The 19807-nt window shown below is 40.2% G+C and overlaps 2 protein-coding genes across 2 annotated transcripts; both read left to right on the top strand.

Moving 5' to 3' along the window:
• Nucleotides 1-3871: 3871 nt before the first annotated feature.
• On the top strand, nucleotides 3872-7534 carry LOC103703490 (laccase-21-like). Its single transcript, XM_008786359.5, has 6 exons — nucleotides 3872-4055; nucleotides 4952-5103; nucleotides 5223-5467; nucleotides 5669-5797; nucleotides 5880-6842; nucleotides 7143-7534. The coding sequence occupies exons 1-6, from the start codon at nucleotides 3975-3977 to the stop codon at nucleotides 7271-7273; spliced, it is 1701 nt and encodes a 566-aa protein (XP_008784581.4). The 5' UTR covers nucleotides 3872-3974; the 3' UTR covers nucleotides 7274-7534.
• Nucleotides 7535-9593: 2059 nt separating this feature from the next.
• On the top strand, nucleotides 9594-16082 carry LOC103705361 (laccase-21-like). Its single transcript, XM_026802549.4, has 5 exons — nucleotides 9594-9701; nucleotides 14113-14264; nucleotides 14386-14630; nucleotides 14826-14954; nucleotides 15037-16082. The coding sequence occupies exons 1-5, from the start codon at nucleotides 9594-9596 to the stop codon at nucleotides 16080-16082; spliced, it is 1680 nt and encodes a 559-aa protein (XP_026658350.4).
• The last annotated feature ends 3725 nt before the right edge of the window (nucleotides 16083-19807 follow it).

The raw sequence follows: 19807 nt of genomic DNA, 5'->3' as shown, positions 1-19807 counted from the left end.
AACTTTTCAAAAAGAATTAGAAAGGAGTCTTTCATCCTTGGTTTGAAAAAATTGGCATGAATTTGTTTTAGGCTCTATTTGGCGGAGCTTTTGGAGGGCCAAAAAGCACTTTCTGACCCTCCAAAAGTACTTTTGAATGAAAAAGGATATTTGGTAAAAAATTTGAAAAGCTGTTTTATCTTTTTCAAAAAGCTAAAAACAGCTTTTTGGGAGAAGCTCCATTTTGGAGCTTTCCAAAAAAGCTATTTTGAGCTTTATCGAGAAGCTATTTTTTGACCAAAATACTCATAATAAAATATGACAATTATATACTTTCTCCCTTTATAAACCTAAAAATCTGCTGGAGCTCTAACAATTATATACTTTCTCCTTTTATAATACTATGCAATGTCTTTTTCGGTAATTTTGTCATACAAAAGTACTTTCTTAGTTTCTTTATCAAACATATGTTAAAGTGCCACAACACTTTAAAAATGTAATTACCAAACAGCAAACAGCTTTTTATAAAAGCTTTATTTTTAACGGCTCTACTGCCAACAGCTCTACTGCCAACAGCTTCCCCAAACGGGGTTTTAGTCTTTTTATTTACGTGAGACTTTAATACAATTCTCTAGCCAATGGATAGAAGAAACTTATCCACTTTTCCACACAAAAATTAAAGTGGCGTCTTACCGGCTGATTAGTTCGGCAAATATATTCGCATAGATTTTGATAATTATATATACAACATGTACTGGACTTTTAAGCAATGGTCTAGAAAAAAAGATTCCAATTGAGGTTAACAAAGGATTGAAGCTTCTTCCCTCCACTAGATAAGGGATAAGTCATCTTTCCTTGATTATCAAGTAATGACTTTTGGAGTAAACTCATTCGGCTGACTTAGAACAAGCCAATTGGAGGTTTACAAGGGTGGTAGCTTCCTTCTTTGGAGAAAATTCAGGGAAGGAATGATCTATCTGCCAAAAGATATTTATGTTCACGTGTTGACAAAGGTTAATTGTTACTCATTTAATGGCATGGACTTGGTTTACAAAAGACAAATCAAATGGGGACATAGAAAACAGTGGAGATCTTTTCTTTTAAGTGAAGCTTAATTCATTTTCTTTCCCCCCCGGCAAAAACACTAACCTGCAACACCCAAGCCACATCTCAGAATTGTCCTCTAATTCGTCGCTGTTCCTTCTTTAACCCTATGAAAGTGTCTTCCGTTGGAGCACTCCAATTGCATGGAGTTCAATGAGTCTAATATTTGTTAAATAATGGCAACTTTATCCATATGGGAAAAAAGGGAGAGAGACCCACTTGCACTTTAATCATCAGATCCGGATTACAAGGGTTGTAAGACCTAAAAATTCATGAAGCTTTGATTGCTATCATATTCGGAGGCCTTTCTGTTTGTTATATATAGATATAGCAGAATTTTAACTTCAACCATACTTTGCTGTAAGCATCATTTTATAACTAATTAAAATTCCAACCACTACTTGATCTTAATTACTTCTTCTTATTTAATTACCTATTTAATCTTTTTCTTCACTGATTATGACGAAGAATTAGCTTATGATAACATTTTCATAAACAAACAAAGATAGTACATATACAGAGTGATTTTGTTTCTTGCCATCCATTATTTGCTGCTAAAAACGCCAATAACTCCTTATATATAATAGCCATCCTCTTACTTCTTAAACAGTAACTTGGGATACCATTATATTGCAATTCCACGTAACTGATGACCACCCAGCGAAGAGAATAGACTAGACGCGTCGATTGGGAGGCGAGGTTCCTCGAAGCCCAAAGAGCTGATAATTTGGAGTTCAGTCCATAATGGAAGCTGAAGCTTTCACGTAGGCAGAGCCAACTTATCTTGGCCATCTCGTCGTCCAAGTCAAATGCAAGGTGGCATAGGAATCTGGAAGGATGGCTTGGTTGAATTTGCCTACCATGCAAGGTCCAAGGCTTCGACTTGTCGATCTCGTCAACTTCCTAGCTGGATCATGATCATTTGAGGGGATCAATCATTTGGCCATCATTGACCATCTGATTCATGGGCTTTTTCTTCAGATTTCGAAGATTGACGAGGGCCCCACTTAATGTGCTGTTGCTCGACAAGATATTTACGTGACGCAAGGCATGACCCCATGCATGCGCCCAATGGGTTTAGGTTAGGAAACGTATGAAACAATGTTATCTTCGCTACCAAACTCAGTTTGACCCCAATTCTCCAATGGGTTCTTACAAACCTTCTTAGACTATTGACGTATTAATTTTCCTTCTTTTAAATGATTTTCAAGTGATGGGATTGCCTTTTCTTATTGTTTTGGGGGGATAAAGGATGAGATGAGCCCAATTACAGTCTAAGAAAACAACAACATTACAGGATTGGTCGATGGACATTACAGTCTATTAGGTTCTTGAGTTGTTAAGACTATTAATTAATAATGATACAGCGATCAAGAGTGGTAATTAAGAAAGGAAAGATAGTGGCTCAAATAAATATGGACATGCAAATATTGTTTAGCATAATTGTGTATGCCACTTCAAAATAAATCCTTACATAAAGTAAACACATACCAAATTAAAATAGTGTACAAGGCCTAACTATTTCAATATTCAGGATTCAAAATTAAAAATTTATTAAAAAGGTGGAGCTAATTTGTTTATAGAACAAAAATGACAGAAGCGGTATAGACCACACCATCCCAGTATTGTCTTGTGGAATGATTGCGTATCATGGTTTCATAGAATGATGACTCTTATAATAATTAAATATAAATTGCATATCACTTATCGATTTCATAAATCTAATCTAACTTAGTAGAAGTCTTGACGTCAGTGTGGTAATGTCATTATCCTCTAATGGCCTATTAATTTTTGGTGTGAGTGCTAGGTTGGAGCCTTATCCGCGTTGCTCTCAATTCATGTAATTGTTTATTGATCTTGAAGCAATGTGGGACAACTGTAACTTCTTGTAAACAAAGTATGGAGACTTATAGTTTTGCAAGAACAAGCAAGCTTTGAAGGACCATTATGCCTCTACTTTGCCAACTAAGGCAAAAGAAAATGTTGATTGTCCTCTTCCTCTTTAATACTAATAAACTTCTTGTAAACAAAGTATGGAGATATAGTTTTGCAAGAACAATCAAGCTTTGAAGGACCATTATGCCTCTACTTTTGCCAACTAAGGCAAAAGAAAATGTTGATTGTCCTTTTCCCCTTTAATACTAATAATCTCAATTTAGGATTATTGAGGTTGACAGGACCACGAAGAAGCAAATTGACACCGGAATTCCAATATAAACACACACACACACACACTCCAATTTAATAGAAAATAAAAATGATCAAAGATCAAATAATGCGAGTGAAAGTACAAGATCTAAGTGGTTCGGCAAAATCCTGCCCATGTCGATGAAGAGAATAAACTCGATCTTTATAGAGGATATAATCATTGAGTTTTTATCCCAAAAGTCCAATCCCAAGAACCGCTGCATGCCCCTCTCTTACTGGTGTATGATCATTGAGTTGGTCTCTTGACCCAAAGTCGGAAGGCTGCTAGAAACTAGAAGAGGCTTGCCAGCTCTGAGCCCGAACCAAATCCAAACGCGTTCCCGTTGTGCGAGCCATCCGTTGACTGCAAAATATTTTGACTTTCCAAAAAATAGTTATTAGTAAAACCCTGCGAAACCATCGAAGAGTTCCAACCCGCTAAAGCCTTTGCCATGGTTAGGGGCCCGGTTACCGCGGTTTGAAGAAACGTGAATGAATGTATCACCATAAGCTTTCATACCAAACAACTGGAAGTTGGAACTAGTCATCTTGTCCAAAATTCCATAGCCATGCAAACTGTTGCCTCTATAAATACCGCATGGGGGATCTCTCAAAGGCCAAACAACATATAGAGCAAAGTTCTTCTCCCTTCTCTCTTCTCTGCTCCCTCCTATCAAATTGTGGGCATCCTTAAGGTTTCCATCATGCATTTGTTCGGATTTGTGGTGTTATGTGGTCTACTTGCTAGCCCGGTTTGGGCTACCACTCATCAACATGACTTTGTTGTAAGTTTAACTCAATCGGTACCACCATTTGAAGTCTTCCATACTAATTATATAGGGTATCCTTTTGGAAATGATGTGCATGCATATTATGAGCCTACGCTCATATGGTTAGCTTTTTTTTCCCCTCCTTTCTCCTTTTTTTCCCCTACTGGGAGCTTATGTCTATATTATGACCACTGGAAGGGGAGCTGCGGATGGTTGCTATCATGAGCGCATGATGTCCGTGCGTTGTTCGATAGCCGTCTATCTTCTAATAATGGCCATTCTGGGATGCACAACACTCTGTGGCGCACAAGCCGCAGAGGATTCTGGTTGCCAGAAGGGATGCCAATGGCCTGGCTAGGTTTAACACATGAGTTTGGTCCAAGATCAAATAGCTAATGAGGGGGCCAAGCCCTTTAAGTCCTATTAGATATAGTCTTGTTATGCTCTGCCGATATGCAAGGCTCTTTTTGCAAGGAAGATGGTCTACATGTACCTTATGTGGACGTGGGCTGGTCTTCCTTATCAAGTGACCAATCTCAAGATTTTTTTCTGTCTTTTAAAAAACTTCCCCATGGAATTAGTAGCCTTAATTAGCACATACTTCCATTCTCCTATATAGAATTTCAATTTCACATTTGCCTGCAAAAAAACTGGCCTCCGTGGGCATGAGTGAATAGTAATTTACATGGTCATGACTTAACTAACTGCTAAGTTCTTTTCCATACTCCAATTTTGAATAGTCGTTCTATGCTGCATGATAGAGAAAGAATACCTAACCGTACGTTGCATGTTCATAGTTATGACCAATTTCGAATCTCTAGATCATTTCTTATTAAAAAAAAACTTCTAGACCACGCGTATAAGTTTGAATCACTTACCCATAGCTTATGATGATTACCTAATTGCTGCAGATAGAAGAAACTCCCTACAGTCGGCTCTGTGACACCAAGAAAATCCTGACGGTGAACGGCCAGTTCCCAGGGCCAACCATCAAAGCTCGCAAGGGTGACACCGTTATCGTTAGGGTTTACAACCATGCGGGGAAAAACATCACGCTCCATTGGTACGTATCAAAATCCTTGAGCACTTCCATTCGAAACTATTAAATGAACTACTGAACGCCTATGATTTGGAGCTCTGTGATTGACACAGTTTATTAATTCTGGTTACATTAATTCTCAGGCATGGGGTGGACCAGCCAAGGAATCCATGGTCCGACGGCCCGGAGTACATCACGCAGTGTCCAATCCAGCCTGGAGCCAACTTCACGTACACCATCTTGTTCTCTGAAGAGGAAGGCACCCTCTGGTGGCATGCCCACAGCGACTGGGATCGGGCGACGGTACATGGAGCCATTATAGTGTACCCTCGGCGCGGAACCACCTTCCCCTTCCCCAAGCCCTACAAGGAGATACCCATCATTCTAGGTACATCCTCTTCTCTTCCTCTAGTTCTTCAAGTGATGCTATACCCATGCACAATTTTTTGCCGACTCCTAGCCTAGATACTAACGTAGCAATGCTACGTAAAACTGTGCATGGATACAGTATAAGCAGGCTTCTTAAATTTGATTCATAAAGGAGGTGACAAAATCTCGACCATTTCATCATTGTATTAATTACTAACAGGAGAATGGTGGATCGCCAACGTGAGTGAAGTCATAGAAGACGCTCTCCGCACCGGCGGTGACCCGCAAATATCCGATGCCTACACCATCAACGGCCAACCCGGCGACCTCTACGACTGCTCCAAACCAGGTAACTCTCTCATCCAACTACATGTCGTTCACTAGTGTGCGTGCAGTCTCTTACCATTTTGTCTCACTGTACATATATATAGGAACATTCAAGGCTTTAGTGGAGCATGGCAAGACTTACCTCCTCCGAGTGGTCAATGCAGCCGTCAACAACGAGCTCTTCTTCGCCATTGCCGGACACCGGCTCACGGTGGTCGGCACCGATGCGAGCTACACTAAGCCCTTCACGACCGACTTCATCATGATCACACCAGGCCAGACCATGGACCTCCTTCTTGAGGCCAACCAACCAGTCGCTAACTCTACCAACAATCGTTACTACATGGCAGCTTCGGCCTACTCGAGCGCGGTTAACGTCGCGTTCGATGACACTACCACGACAGCCATCGTGGAGTACATCAACGGCACCAGTACTTCATCGACCTCTCCGCCACTCCCCTACCTCCCATCATTCGACGACACCGATTCGGCCACCAACTTCACCGCCAACCTCCGGTCTCTGGCGAGCAAAGACCACCCGGTCGACGTCCCGCAAACCATCGATGAACGGATCATCATCTCGGTATCGGTCAATGAGATTTTATGCCCCAACGGATCGTGCGCGGGGCCGAATGGAAACCGGCTCGCCGCTAGCCTTAACAACGTAAGTTTTACTTTACCGTTCATCGATATCCTCGACGCCTACTACCGGAACATCGATGGGGTCTACCGGACGGGGTTTCCAAGCGAGCCGCCATTCTACTTCAACTTCACCGGAGATAACTTGCCGTTCAGCTTGTTGTTTCCGAGGAGCGCGACGGAGGTTAGGGTCTTGGAGTACAATACTGGCGTGGAGGTCGTGTTCCAGGGAACTAACCTTTTGGCTGGGGAGAACCATCCCATGCACTTGCATGGCTTTAGCTTCTACGTGGTGGGACGGGGGTTCGGAAACTATGACAAGGAGAAGGACCCGGAGAGCTATAATTTGGTGGACCCACCATTCGAGAACACGGTTGGAGTGCCCAAGAATGGGTGGGCGGCTATCAGGTTCAGGGCTGCAAACCCAGGTGAGCTTGGCTTCGTTTCTTCACGTTTTCGGTCTTGGGCTGACTTTGCTTTTGGAAGTGTCCTGGGTTAAGTCGAGCGCTTCCTTTTTCTCGATTTTATCTTGACTTTATGAAAAGAAAATGATTTAAAAGATTTTCTCGATTTATAATACTTAATGGACAATTTCTTCCAACTTTGACTTGGAGGTTTTTTCTGTCCCAAACTTTTTCTTTAATTTTTCCTAGATAGAGATGTGAAAATATTTTTTTCCTGTTTTCGTCGCGCATATTTATTTATTCATTTGGAATACATTTGTTCAGGCGTCTGGTTCATGCACTGCCACTTGGATCGCCATGCCAGCTGGGGAATGGACACTGTGTTCATAGTGAAGAATGGTGCGAGCCCGCAAGCTCGAATGCTGCCTCCACCTTCAAACATGCCTCCTTGTTAGAAGATTCAATCAAGAAAGCTTTAGATATGAGTTGCTTGCAGCGTTGGAAATAATAAACCATAGTAATATTAATCCTTCCCCATCAATATCAGTTAATAAAGGGACAGACACTCTCTGTTTCACATGGGGAACTGGAAGATAGGTTTATTTCATTATTCTTGTAATTTTCTATTTTTTTCATTATTTCAATTGTAAGTAGCTTGTAACTTTGTGGATCATCTCAATAAATTAATATTTTAAATCAAAATATGAATTACATGTACATTTATGTACAATTGCGATTTGACTGTGAGCATATAGATCAACAACTGTTCTTTCAGGAGCATATTTGGCATTTGTATCATATAGAGAACAATGCCTTAAGACACGCAGATCCCAGAAAAAAGTAGCCATAATGACCCATAAGTGGGAAATTAATTGGCTCCAATTTCTGACAATTTACCAACGAAGAAAAAATCTTTTTGTCAACGTGTGGTTTCAACTTAGTATTAGGCAGATCAAAGTGACGAGGGGAATCAAATTACAATTAGGGAGACAGATCAATAGATTCTCTCGAATCCCGTTTCCATCTCCATCGCATTCTCGTTTTCATTTCTTTTATTCTTCTATTATGTCGATCGCAGTACAGCAAGGGACTCTACCTGATCCCTCTGCCTCGAACTGCAACGGCGTCCTCCTAACTTGTGACTTCCAACACGGAGAGCGGCTCTGCCCCTTTGTCCAAGATCCCACCGCGCAAGCCTGGGCCTTCAGTGTCACTGCCACCATCCTCAACTCCGGTATCGCCAATCTCAATGCCTGGGAGCTCTTCATCGGCTTTTGCTACCGAGAGATCCTCAACTCCGCATCACCCGATGTCCTCACCAATGGCTCCCCTTTTCCTACTCCACCACCTCCTTCCCTGGCTTGCCCAACCCCAACCTCAAGTACCCTATCTAGGTCGCCGGCGACCTCTTCCAGATCAGCGTCTAGATCTCCATCGGTGGCACTTTCTTTGGCTCCCCTCCTCCTCCTCTTTCTCTCTCTCTGATTGCGGCTAGGGTTTCCATCGCCTTGGGGGATTGGCATTTTATAGGGGGACTTGGCAGTCACTAAGAAAAAGTTGGCTATTCCGACATTTACATATCAACGTTAGATAGAAGCATCGGTAATTTTGGCTCCAGCGCCAAATTTTATCGACACTTTTAAATAGCGTCGACAGTTATGATATTACAACGACGTTAAATAGCGTCGTGCAAAGAACGACGCTTGCTAGCATCGTCGGAGGCCAAATAGAGAAAGAGAAAAGTAATTAGACGATGCTTTAGAAAGCGTTGTTGGAGACTAATTGCACCTTCATTTCTTACGATGTTTTAAAAAACGCCGTCGTAGGGTTCCCCCATAGGCCGATTCCCTTGCCCCCCTTCCCCCCAACGATGCTTCAGAAAGCATCGTCGGGGCCATTGGTGCTGCCGTAAGACATTGGTGCAGCCACTATTTTTGGGCCCCATCCTACAGCGTTCATCCATAAAGACAAAAAGATTATTTGATTGACTTGGAATTAACTCAGAGTCTTAATTATTTAAACAATCAATAGCACCCTAAAAATCAGGCAATTAACTGCTGATTCTGATGTAGTTATAACTTAAACAAATAAAAAGATCAACCATAAGCCTGTGTATAAAAACATTTTTTATATGTAAAATGTATCATATAAAATTATTTTATATACATAATATGTACAATATGTGCATGTCAGCTCAGGTCAGGTTGGTTTGGACCTACCGAAAATACGACTCCATCCTTCTATACTTTAAAGTTTTCTTATAGTTTCGAAATACCTGGTCAACTCATTTTTACAATCTACCTAGCTATGTGAAAGAGACTCAAATTTTTACTTTCTGACCAAGCATCGAAATTGACTTCTTCTCTTTTCTGAAAATCATTAAAACAATTTTCATGAGAAAATTTTGAAGAAAAGATCCACTTTTTTTTTAGTTTTATGGCAATGGGATTCTTTTTTTTTCCCACTAGCTTATAAGTAGAGTTTAGCATTTGCATTCATGCCAGGCAACATATATATGCATTTAGTGCCAACAAAAAATATGTGTATTAAACTTTATTTTGCTGGAAGTTTCCACTAAGGCTAGGACAAAAGGATATTCAAAAGGCTAAATAATTTGCAGTAAATTTATTTTTTTTTTGTTGAAATCACCATACAAGCAGCTTCATGACACAAGCATATCAAATCATGCTACCTGAAATTTGAAAGCAGAAAAAAAGAACATAAAAAATATTTCAAAATGAATTAAGTGATTAACAATCATGGCTGGAAGACTAAATGATGCATGACGAACATGAAGTATCACATGCGATCACGGAGAAACTAGGGAGCACTGGTTTTCAGGAAACTGGTGAACTTCTAAGTGAATTTGAGCTTAAGAACCATGTTCTTACAAAAAAGAAAAAAAAAAGCTTTTTTGTTTCTTTTCATAAGAAATTCATCCAGCAAGGACAAGTAGTGCTTAAGGCTTAAGCTTTGGAAATAAGGATTATGCTCATGTTCCGGGCTGTGACACGGTGCTTCTAATCTCTGGCTCAGCCCGGCCCAGCCCATTATGACCTTCTGTAGCATCCAAACCTAACCCAAATCCAGCCCATGAGACCATCTGTAACAAGTTTGCATGGCCACGCTTATTTTTACAGAGGTCTATTAAGTGTACAGAAAGTATAAACTATCTACATGCAGACCAAACACGAGTGATTCTACCTCTGTTGGGAAGGAAATATGATCAAACTTATTTGCCAGAAGATTTGGTCTAATTTGGCTCTCTAATTTCCTAAAGGCCATTTCTATGCAGACCACAGCTTGATCATGTTCTATATAAATTATGTATGGGTCTCGTACTTCTTAATTGAAATATATATTGCTTGAGACTATAAACTCAATTAGGGCCACAGCCAAACTTTGAGTTGCTATGAGCTCGAGTTGTTTGACCAACCATCATGCGAGACATGTGATTAATAAGTAGGCATACCTAATAAAACTTTGAATTCTTCTTTCCATGGCTTGCATGCAGTAGACCTGAATTAGTGGAATAGTAGGTCTAGATGGTCCAATAGATGTGTTTCCAACCTGGTTTAGCTAATCAGTGGTTCTATTTCGATGTGCTTGATTTCTACCTGCATGTAAGGCTGCAGCCAAGAAACTTTTGAAAAAGAACTAGAAAGGAGTCTTTCATCCTTGGTTTGAAAAAATTGACATGTATTAGTTTTAGTCTTGGCATTTACGTGAGACTTTAACACAATTCTCTAGCTAACGAAAAGAAGGAACTTATCCACTTTTCCACACAAAAATTAAAGTAGTGTCTTATCGGCTGATTAGTTCGACAGATATATTCACATAGATTTTGATAATTATACAACATGCACTGGACTTCAACCATACTTTGCTATCAGCGGAATTTTAACTTCAACCATACTTGCTATAAGCATCATTTTATAACTAATTAAAATTCCAACCGCTACTTGATCTTACTTCTTATTTTATTGCCTATTTAATCTTTTTCTTCACTGATTGCGACGAAGAATTAGTTTATGATAACATTTTCATAAACAAAAGAAGATATTACAAATACATAGTGATTTTGTTTCTTGCAATCCATTATTTTCTGCTAAAAAGCCCAATAGCTGTCCTTACATATGATAGACATCCTCTTAGTCCTTAAAGCTGTTATTTAACAGTAACTTGGGATACCATTATATTGCAATTCCATGTAACTGATAACCACCCGGCGAAGAGAATAGACTAGACGTCGATTGGGAGGCGAGGTTCCTCGAAGCCCACAGAGCTGATAAATAATTTGGAGTTCTGTCCACAATGGGAGCTGAAGCTTTCACGTACGTAGGCGCAAATCCAACTTATCTTGGCTTGGTTGAATCTGCCAACCATGCATGCAAGGTCCAAGGCTTCGACCTGTCGATCTCGTCAACTTCCTAGCCGGATCATGATCATTTGTGGTGATCCATCATTTGGACATCATTGTCCATCTGATTCCTGGGCTTTTTCTTGGGCATAGCCGTATAGGTTTCGGAGATTGACAAGGGCCCCACTTAATTTGGTGTTGCTGGACAAGATATTTATACGTACGTAAGGTATGACCCCATGCATGCGCCCAATGCGCTTGGATTAGGAAACGTATGAAACGATGCTCTCTTCGCTACCTAACTCAGTTTGACCCCAATTCTCCAAGGATACCAGTTATTCAATACGTCAGTGCTCCATGCACGCATGCTGGTTCGTGTTGCTTCCGTTCTTACAAACCTTCTTAGACTATAGATGATGCATTACTTTTCCATCTTTTAAATTATTTTCAAGTGATGGGATTGCCTGTTCTTATTGTTTTCGGGGGATAAAAGATGACATGAGCTCAATTACAGTCTAAGAAAACAACAACATTACAAGATTGGTCAATGGGATTGAAAATAAAATCATCTCTCCTAGAGGTACAACTATATTATTAGGTTCTTGAGTCGTTAAGATGATTAATTAATCATGATACAGAGATCAAGAGCGGTAATTAAGAAAGGAAAGATAGTGGCTTAAATAAATATGAACATGCAGATATTGTTAAGCATAGTTGTCTATGCTAATTCAAAAAAATCCTTACATAAAGTAAACAAAAACCAAATTAAAATAGTGCACAAGGCCTAACTATTTCAATATTCAAAATTCAAAATTCAAAATTTAAAATTTATTAAGAAAAATTTAAAGCTAATTTGTTTATGGAACAAAAAAAAATAGAAACAATATAGACCACACCTCTGTGTTGATATGGTGAGATAGGGTGATACTGTTTCGTCGAATGATTGCGTATCATGGTTTCATGGAATGATGGCTCTTATAATAATTAAATATAAATTGCCTATCACCTATCGCTTTCATAAATCTAATCTAACTTAGTAGAAGTCTTGACGGTGGTGTGGTAATGTCATTATCCTTTAGTGACCTATTAATTTTTGGTGTGAGTGGTAGGTTGGAGCCTTAGCCGCCTTGCTATCAATTCATTTAATTGTTTATTGATCTTGAAGAAATGTGGGACAACTGTGACTTCTTGTAAACAAATATTTAGATTTATAGTTTTGCAAGAACAATCAAGCTTTGTAGGACAGGACCATGATGGTCAAATAAGGCAAGCGAAAATGTTGATTGTCCTTTTTCCCCTTAATATATATTAATAATCTCAATTTAGGATTACTGAGGTTGACAGGACCACAAAGAAGCAAATTGACACCGGAATTCAAATATAAAAATACACACACGCGCACACACTAGTCCAATTTAATAGAAAATAAAAATGATCAAAGATCAAAAAATGCGAGTGAAAGTACAAGATTTAAGTGGTTCGGCGAAATCCTGCCTATGTCCATGAAGAGAATAAACTCGTTCTTTATACAAGGATATAATCATTGAGTTTTTGTCCCAAAAGTCCAATCCCAAGAACCGTTGCATACCCCTCTCTTACCTTGGTATGATCATTGAGTTGGTCTCTTGACCCAAAGTCGGAAGGCTGCTTCCCGTTGTGCGAGCCATCCGTTGACCGCAAAATATTTTGACTTTCCAAAAATTAGTTATTAGTAAAACCCAGCGAAACTATCGTGGAGTTCCAACCCATTAAAGCCTTTGCGATGGTAAGGGATTCATAAGCTTTCATACCAAACAATTGGAAGTTATTCCAGAGCCATGCCAACGGTTGCCTCTATAAATACAGCATGGGGGATGTCTCAAAGGCCAAACAACATATAAAGCAAAGTTCTTCTCCCTTCTCTCTTCTCTACTCCGTCTTATCAAATTATGGGCATCCTTAAGGTTTCCATCATGCAGTTGTTCGGATTTGTGGTGTTATGTAGTCTACTTGCTAGCTCGGTTTGGGCTACCACTCAAGACTATGACTTTGTCGTAAGTTTAACTCAACCGGTATCACCATTTGAAGTTTTCCATACTAATTATATAGGATATCCTTTTGGAAATGATGCGAACGCATTATGAGCCCATGCAGCCTCATATGGCTACCTTTTTTTTTTCTCCTCCTTTCTCCTTTGTTTTTTTTCCTACTAGGAGCTTATGTCTATGTTATGACCACTGCAAAGGGAGCTGTGGATGGCTGCTGTCATTAAGAGATGGACGACCAGCAAACAAGGCAGTCCATCTAATAATAGCCATCCAAGGATGCACAACACTTTGTGGCGCATGGGCCGTAGAGGATTCTGGTTATTGGAAGGGATGCCAATGGCCTAGCTAGGTCTAACACATGAGTTTGATCCAAGATCAAATAGCTAACGAGGGGGGCCAAGGCCTTAAGTCCAATTAGATATAGTCTTGTTATGCTATGCCTATATGCAAGGCTGTGCTAGCAAGGAAGATGGTCTACACGTACGTTATGTGGACGTGGACCCGTCTTCCTTATCAAGTGACCAATCCCAAGATTAATTTTTTTCTGTCTAGTTAAAAATCTTCCCCATGGAATTAGTAGCCTAAGTTAGCACATACTTCCATTCTCCTATATATAATTTCAATTTCACATTTGCCTGCAAACAAGCTGGCCTCCGTGGGCATGAGTGAATAGTAATTTACATGGTCATGACTTAATTAACTGCTAAGTTCTTTTCTATACTCCAATTTTGAATAGTCGTTCTATGCTGCATGATAGAGAAAGAATACCTAACCGTATGTTGCATGTTCATAGTATGACCAATTTCGAATCTCTAGATCATTTCTTATTTTTTTAAAAAAAACTTCTAGATCATGGGTATAAGTTTGAATCACTTTCCCATACTTTAAGATTACCTAATTGCTGCAGATAGAAGAAACTCCCTACAGTCGGCTCTGTGACACCAAGAAAATCCTGACGGTGAACGGCCAGTTCCCAGGGCCAACCATCGAAGCCCGCAAGGGTGACACCGTTATCGTTAGGGTTTACAATCATGCGGGGAAAAACATCACGCTCCATTGGTACGTATCAAAATCCATGAGCACTGCCATTCGAAACTATTAAACGAACTCTATACTGAATGCCTATGATATGGAGCGCTGTGATTGACAATTTATTAATTCTGGTTACATTAATTCTCAGGCATGGGGTGGACCAGCCAAGGAATCCATGGTCCGACGGCCCGGAGTACATCACACAGTGTCCAATCCAACCTGGAGCCAACTTCACGTACACCATCTTGTTCTCGGAAGAGGAAGGCACCCTCTGGTGGCATGCCCACAGCGACTGGGATCGGGCGACCGTACATGGAGCCATTATAGTGTACCCTCGGAACGGAACCACCTTCCCCTTCCCCATGCCCTACAAGGAGATACCCATCATTCTAGGTACATCCTCTTCTCTTCCTCTAGTTCTTCAAGTGATGCTATGCCCATGCACAATTTTTTGCCAACTCCTAGCCTAGATACTAAAGTAGCAATGCTACGTAAAACTGTGCATGGTATAAGCAGGCTTCTTTAATTTGATTCACAAAGGAGGTGACAAAATCTCGACCATTTCATCATTGTATTAATTACTAACAGGAGAATGGTGGATCGCCAACGTGAGTGAAGTCATAGCAGACGCTCTCCGCACCGGCGGTGACCCGCAATTATCCGATGCCTACACCATCAACGGCCAACCCGGCGACCTCTACGACTGCTCCAAACCAGGTAACTCGCTCATCCAACTACATGTCGTTCACTAGTGTGCTTGCAGTCTCTTACCATTTTGTCTCACTGTACATATATATAGGAACATTCAAGGCTTTAGTGGAGCATGGCAAGACTTACCTCCTCCGAGTGGTCAATGCAGCCGTCAACAACGAGCTCTTCTTCGCCATTGCCGGACACCGGCTCACGGTGGTCGGCACCGATGCGAGCTACACTAAGCCCTTCACGACCGACTTCATCATGATCACACCAGGCCAGACCATGGACCTCCTTCTTGAGGCCAACCAACCTGTCGCTAACTCTACCAACAATCGTTACTACATGGCAGCTTCGGCCTACTCGAGCGCGGTTAACGTCGCGTTCGATGACACTACCACGACAGCCATCGTGGAGTACATCAACGGCACCAGTACTTCATCGACCTCTCCGCCACTCCCCTACCTCCCATCATTCGACGACACCGATTCGGCCACCAACTTCACCGCCAACCTCCGGTCTCTGGCGAGCAAAGACCACCCGGTCGACGTCCCGCAAACCATCGATGAACGGATCATCATCTCGGTATCGGTCAATGTGATGTTATGCCCCAACAGATCGTGCGAGGGGCCGAATGGAAACCGGCTCGCCGCTAGCCTTAACAACGTAAGTTTTATTTTACCGTTCATCGATATCCTCGACGCCTACTACCGGAACATCGATGGGGTCTACGGGACGGGGTTTCCAAGTGAGCCGCCATTCTACTTCAACTTCACCGGAGATAACTTTCCGTTCAGCTTGTTTTTTCCGAGGAGCGCGACGGAGGTTAGGGTTTTGGATTACAATACTAGCGTGGAGATAGTGTTCCAGGGGACTAACCTTTTGGCTGGGGAGAACCATCCCATGCACTTGCATGGCTTTAGGTTCTACGTGGTGGGACGGGGGTTCGGAAACTATGACAAGGAGAAGGACCCGGAGAGCTATAACTTGGTGGACCCACCACTAGAGAACACGGTTGGAGTGCCCAGGAATGGGTGGGCCGCTATCAGGTTCAGGGCTGCAAACCCAGGTGAGCTTGGCTTCGTTTCTTCGCGTTTTCGGTCTTGGGCTGACTTGGCTTTTGGAAGTGTGTGGGTTATGAAAGGAATATGATTTAAAAGATTTTCTCGATTTATAATACTTAATGGACATTTTCTTCCAACGTTGACTTGGAGGTTTTTTTCTGTCCCAAACTTTTCTTTAATTTTTCCTAGATAGAGATGTGAAAATAATTTTTTCCTGTTTTCTTCGAGCATAAGTTAATTTATTCATTTTGAATGCATTTGTTCAGGCGTCTGGTTCATGCACTGCCACTTGGATCGCCATGCCAGCTGGGGAATGGCCACTGCGTTCATAGTGAAGAATGGTGCGAGCCCACAAGCCCGAATGCTGCCTCCACCTTCAAACATGCCTCCTTGTTAGAAGATTCAATCAAGAAAGCTTTAGATATGAGTTGCTTTCTGCGTTGGAAATATTAAACCATAGTAATATTAATTCTTCCCCATCAATATAAGTTACTAAATAAAGGGACAGACACTCTGTTTCACATGGGGAACTGGAAGATAGAATTATTTCATCATTCTTGTAATATTCTATTTTTCATCATTTCAGTTGCAAGAAGCTTGTAACTTTGTGGATCATCTCAATAAATTAATATTTTAAATCAAAATATGAATCACATGTACATTTGTGTACAATTGCGATTTGACTGTCAGCATATAGATCAGCAACTGTTCTTTCAGAAGCATATTTGGCATTTGTATCATATAGAGAACAATGCCTTAAGACACACAGATCCCAGAAAAAAAAATAGCCATAATGACCTAAAAGTGGGAAATTAACTGGTGTATCTTTAAATTTATTCCTGGGATCGATGAATTTTTTGAAGCTCCAATTTCTGACAATTTACCAAAGAAGAAAAATTCTTTTTGTCAGCATGTGGTTTCAACTTAGGACTAGGCAGATCAAAGTGTTGAGGGGCATCAAATAGCCCTCAACCCTGCTGTTGGCGGCCTTCTCTTCAAGAAGTCTCTTTGTTGTGGTTTGAGTCCTAGGGCTAACTTATATATTGACATTTCAAATTCCAAGCAATGAGTTCCATTATTGGCGTAAGAGATATTGGCGTTTCTGATCCAACCTGTTACCAATATCTTGGTCCATGGCCTAGGTTTGGTTTGATATTAGCACCAGAATGCTTTCGGAGCATGGCATATCGGCATGGATCAAGTAAACAACGTAGGGTAGAATAAATCGAAACTTTTTCAAGGTTGAAGGAGGTTGGCGAATTTTCGACTCAACCTTAAAAATATTTCTATTTTCCATCATGTTGTTACAATGGAAGCTTTTTAATATCACCCATTAATATTTTATCAGAATAAAATGACATTATTCCAAATTTTTCTCTGAAGCGGGTCAAGAAACACATGGTATTATTTTTTCCTAAACTTGATTCTTTAGTTTTTATTTTTTAAAAAATTATTCTACAAACAATGACCTGACAATGTAATACTAAAACTCATGAAGTAGTGACTTTGCATGGGACTCTTAACGAACTAAATAATCACGGCCATAGTAATTATGGTAGTTATTCAAATAACACTCAGCTTGCAGATTAAAGATTCGGAAGGCTTTGCAAGGTTTAGTTAGAACAAGGCTCAAATGAGCTTGCATTATAGGAGCTAGTAGAAATACAAAGACTAGACTGATCTATTAGAAACTGAAAACCATTACATTGAGCCCTCGAAAAGCCAATTTCTGCTAGAACTCCAAATCCAAAGTTACAAGGTTGGATGTACTTTGAGCTTCTCTAGCATGGTGGCAGATAAGGAGGTGGGGGCAGCATTTTGGCTGGAGGGCTGGCACCATCCTTAACTATATAAACACAGCAGTCTTGCCCCAGGTAAGATGGCGCTCTAAGTGGCAGTGCAGATATCACACACCTGACAACATGCATTCCTCAAATATTAGTGTGGTTGGTATATAATTTCCTAGGAACCAAAGAAAAAGGATTTTTAGTATGTATATACATGAGGATGTTTACTAATTGTTAACTAAAAATAAACTTGCTTGAAACAGTTCCATTTAAGCCTTAGTTGCGCATAAAATCTAAATTACATGTGAGTATGTAGTTTATGGGTGATGCTAAGCGTATGAGAAGTCCATCTACCGGTCCAACTACGAAGTAACACGCACAAATGCATGTGTATCATGCACGCTCTTTTCCATCTTTGTGCAAGTTGCTTTGTAGTGGACCGGTCCACCAGCTCAGCGGTACGTAGATTTAGTCCAACTAATAATTTCTTCTCAATGATTTTGTTATAAATATTGAGAGTGGTACCACTTATAGGTTTGGTTGATGGCATAATTTCCAGTTCGGTATCATGGTGGGTCTAGTGGGCAGGTACGTCGAAGCATTTTTCGTAATATACTACCAAACGCGATAAAAAGGCTTAAGTGATGGTTGTTGGAGTTCTAATTAAAAAATAAATAAATTTCTTATCTCCTAAATTTTATTTTTTAAAATTATTTAAATATTTGTTTTTTGTATACACCTATTTCTCTTTGAAAGAGTACGTTGGTTTTCGAAAAGATATAGTATTTTTGAAATATTACGTATCCTCGAAACTATCACATATGTTCGGTATTCCGAATAGAGTCTATAAATAGACTACTCCGGGATTAATTCAAAAACAATGTGATTTCTTTCTTATTCATTAGCGTTCTATCACCTCTCGAGAGTTTTTTCCTCAGACATAGTTCTTCCGCTAAATAAATTTTTCTTCTTTCCATTCTTTTCTTTTTCTGGGTATCCGAGATCGCCATAGACCTGCACGTAGGAAGCAAATCACATTTTTAGGACAGTGTATATCACACGCCTCGATTCAGGCAATCTCTTTTCAATCCTCTGATTTTATTCTAGTAGTTTATTTCTTTGCAATACTTTTATAAAAAAAGATAGAGTAGTTTTTAGGCAAAATATTTCTAACAGTCTAAAAACATGATCTTGATTGTACTAAAAATACTTCCCCTGTTTATGAAGTCGGCCTCTATAAATTTGTGCGGCAGTATCTCGTAGTCCATATAGGATATGGGTTGGATCCACTTTGATACTATTAGTCACAACCAAGGATCTTACTCAAAAAAGCTAGCTGGAAAGTATTAACATATATCCATACGGATGCTTGCAATACACTTGAACCATAACCTAACTTATGGCTAGAATTTTTCCCGTTGAAATGAGAAAGTTTTTAGCTATGCATAATAATGGGTTATTTCCTCAAAAAATATGTAGAATAATGGGTTCCATCAGGGCCGGGCCGTCGTCGGCCCAATTGATACAAACTTTCATTGGATTGGGGTCCAACACTGCCTGACCTAAGCCTGCTATCTCTATCGGACGCGTAGCTCGATCACAGAGGCAAAGAACCGGCCCCAAACACCTGTACTTTAAAAAAAAAAAAAGGATCATTGGGCATCGATGATTGAGTAACTGGGAATTAATTCAAATTCTTATCTAATAATAAAACAATCAATTACATCCCTAAGAGTTGAGTCAGTTAACAATGCCGATATAATTGCAATTTAGATAAATAAATTCTACAGGTGATAAGTCAATGATAAGTAAGATGTGTAAGACTTTCTTTATATATAATATATATTATATAAAAGTATGTTGATATGTAACATATACCATATGTACAGGTCACTTCATGTCAGTTTCAAGGATCTAGTGCAAAAGAACTGTACGTCTAGAATTTTAGTTGGGTTCATCTCCAGTTGGGCCTTGAACTTTTGTTTCCATAATCATGGTTGTGTGTGATTACATCTATCCCGAATGC

Source organism: Phoenix dactylifera, chromosome 7, assembly GCF_051530095.1.
Source record: "Phoenix dactylifera cultivar Ajwa chromosome 7, Ajwa_hap1_PhDact_Kaust_v1.1, whole genome shotgun sequence".
Classification (NCBI taxonomy): Eukaryota; Viridiplantae; Streptophyta; class Magnoliopsida; order Arecales; family Arecaceae; genus Phoenix; species Phoenix dactylifera.
The sequence above is the reverse complement of the archived record's forward strand: the minus strand, read 5'-3'. Positions and strand labels throughout refer to the sequence as shown.

Coding starts and splice junctions, on each gene's coding strand:
- LOC103703490 (XM_008786359.5), top strand. CDS start 3,975: ATGCATTTGTTCGGATTTGTGGTGTTATGTGGTCTACTTGCTAGCCCG. Junction 5,104..5,222: donor AAAAACATCACGCTCCATTG/GTACGTATCAAA, acceptor ATTAATTCTCAG/GCATGGGGTGGACCAGCCAA. Junction 6,843..7,142: donor GTTCAGGGCTGCAAACCCAG/GTGAGCTTGGCT, acceptor ACATTTGTTCAG/GCGTCTGGTTCATGCACTGC.
- LOC103705361 (XM_026802549.4), top strand. CDS start 9,594: ATGATGCATGACGAACATGAAGTATCACATGCGATCACGGAGAAACTA. Junction 14,265..14,385: donor AAAAACATCACGCTCCATTG/GTACGTATCAAA, acceptor ATTAATTCTCAG/GCATGGGGTGGACCAGCCAA. Junction 14,631..14,825: donor GGAGATACCCATCATTCTAG/GTACATCCTCTT, acceptor AATTACTAACAG/GAGAATGGTGGATCGCCAAC.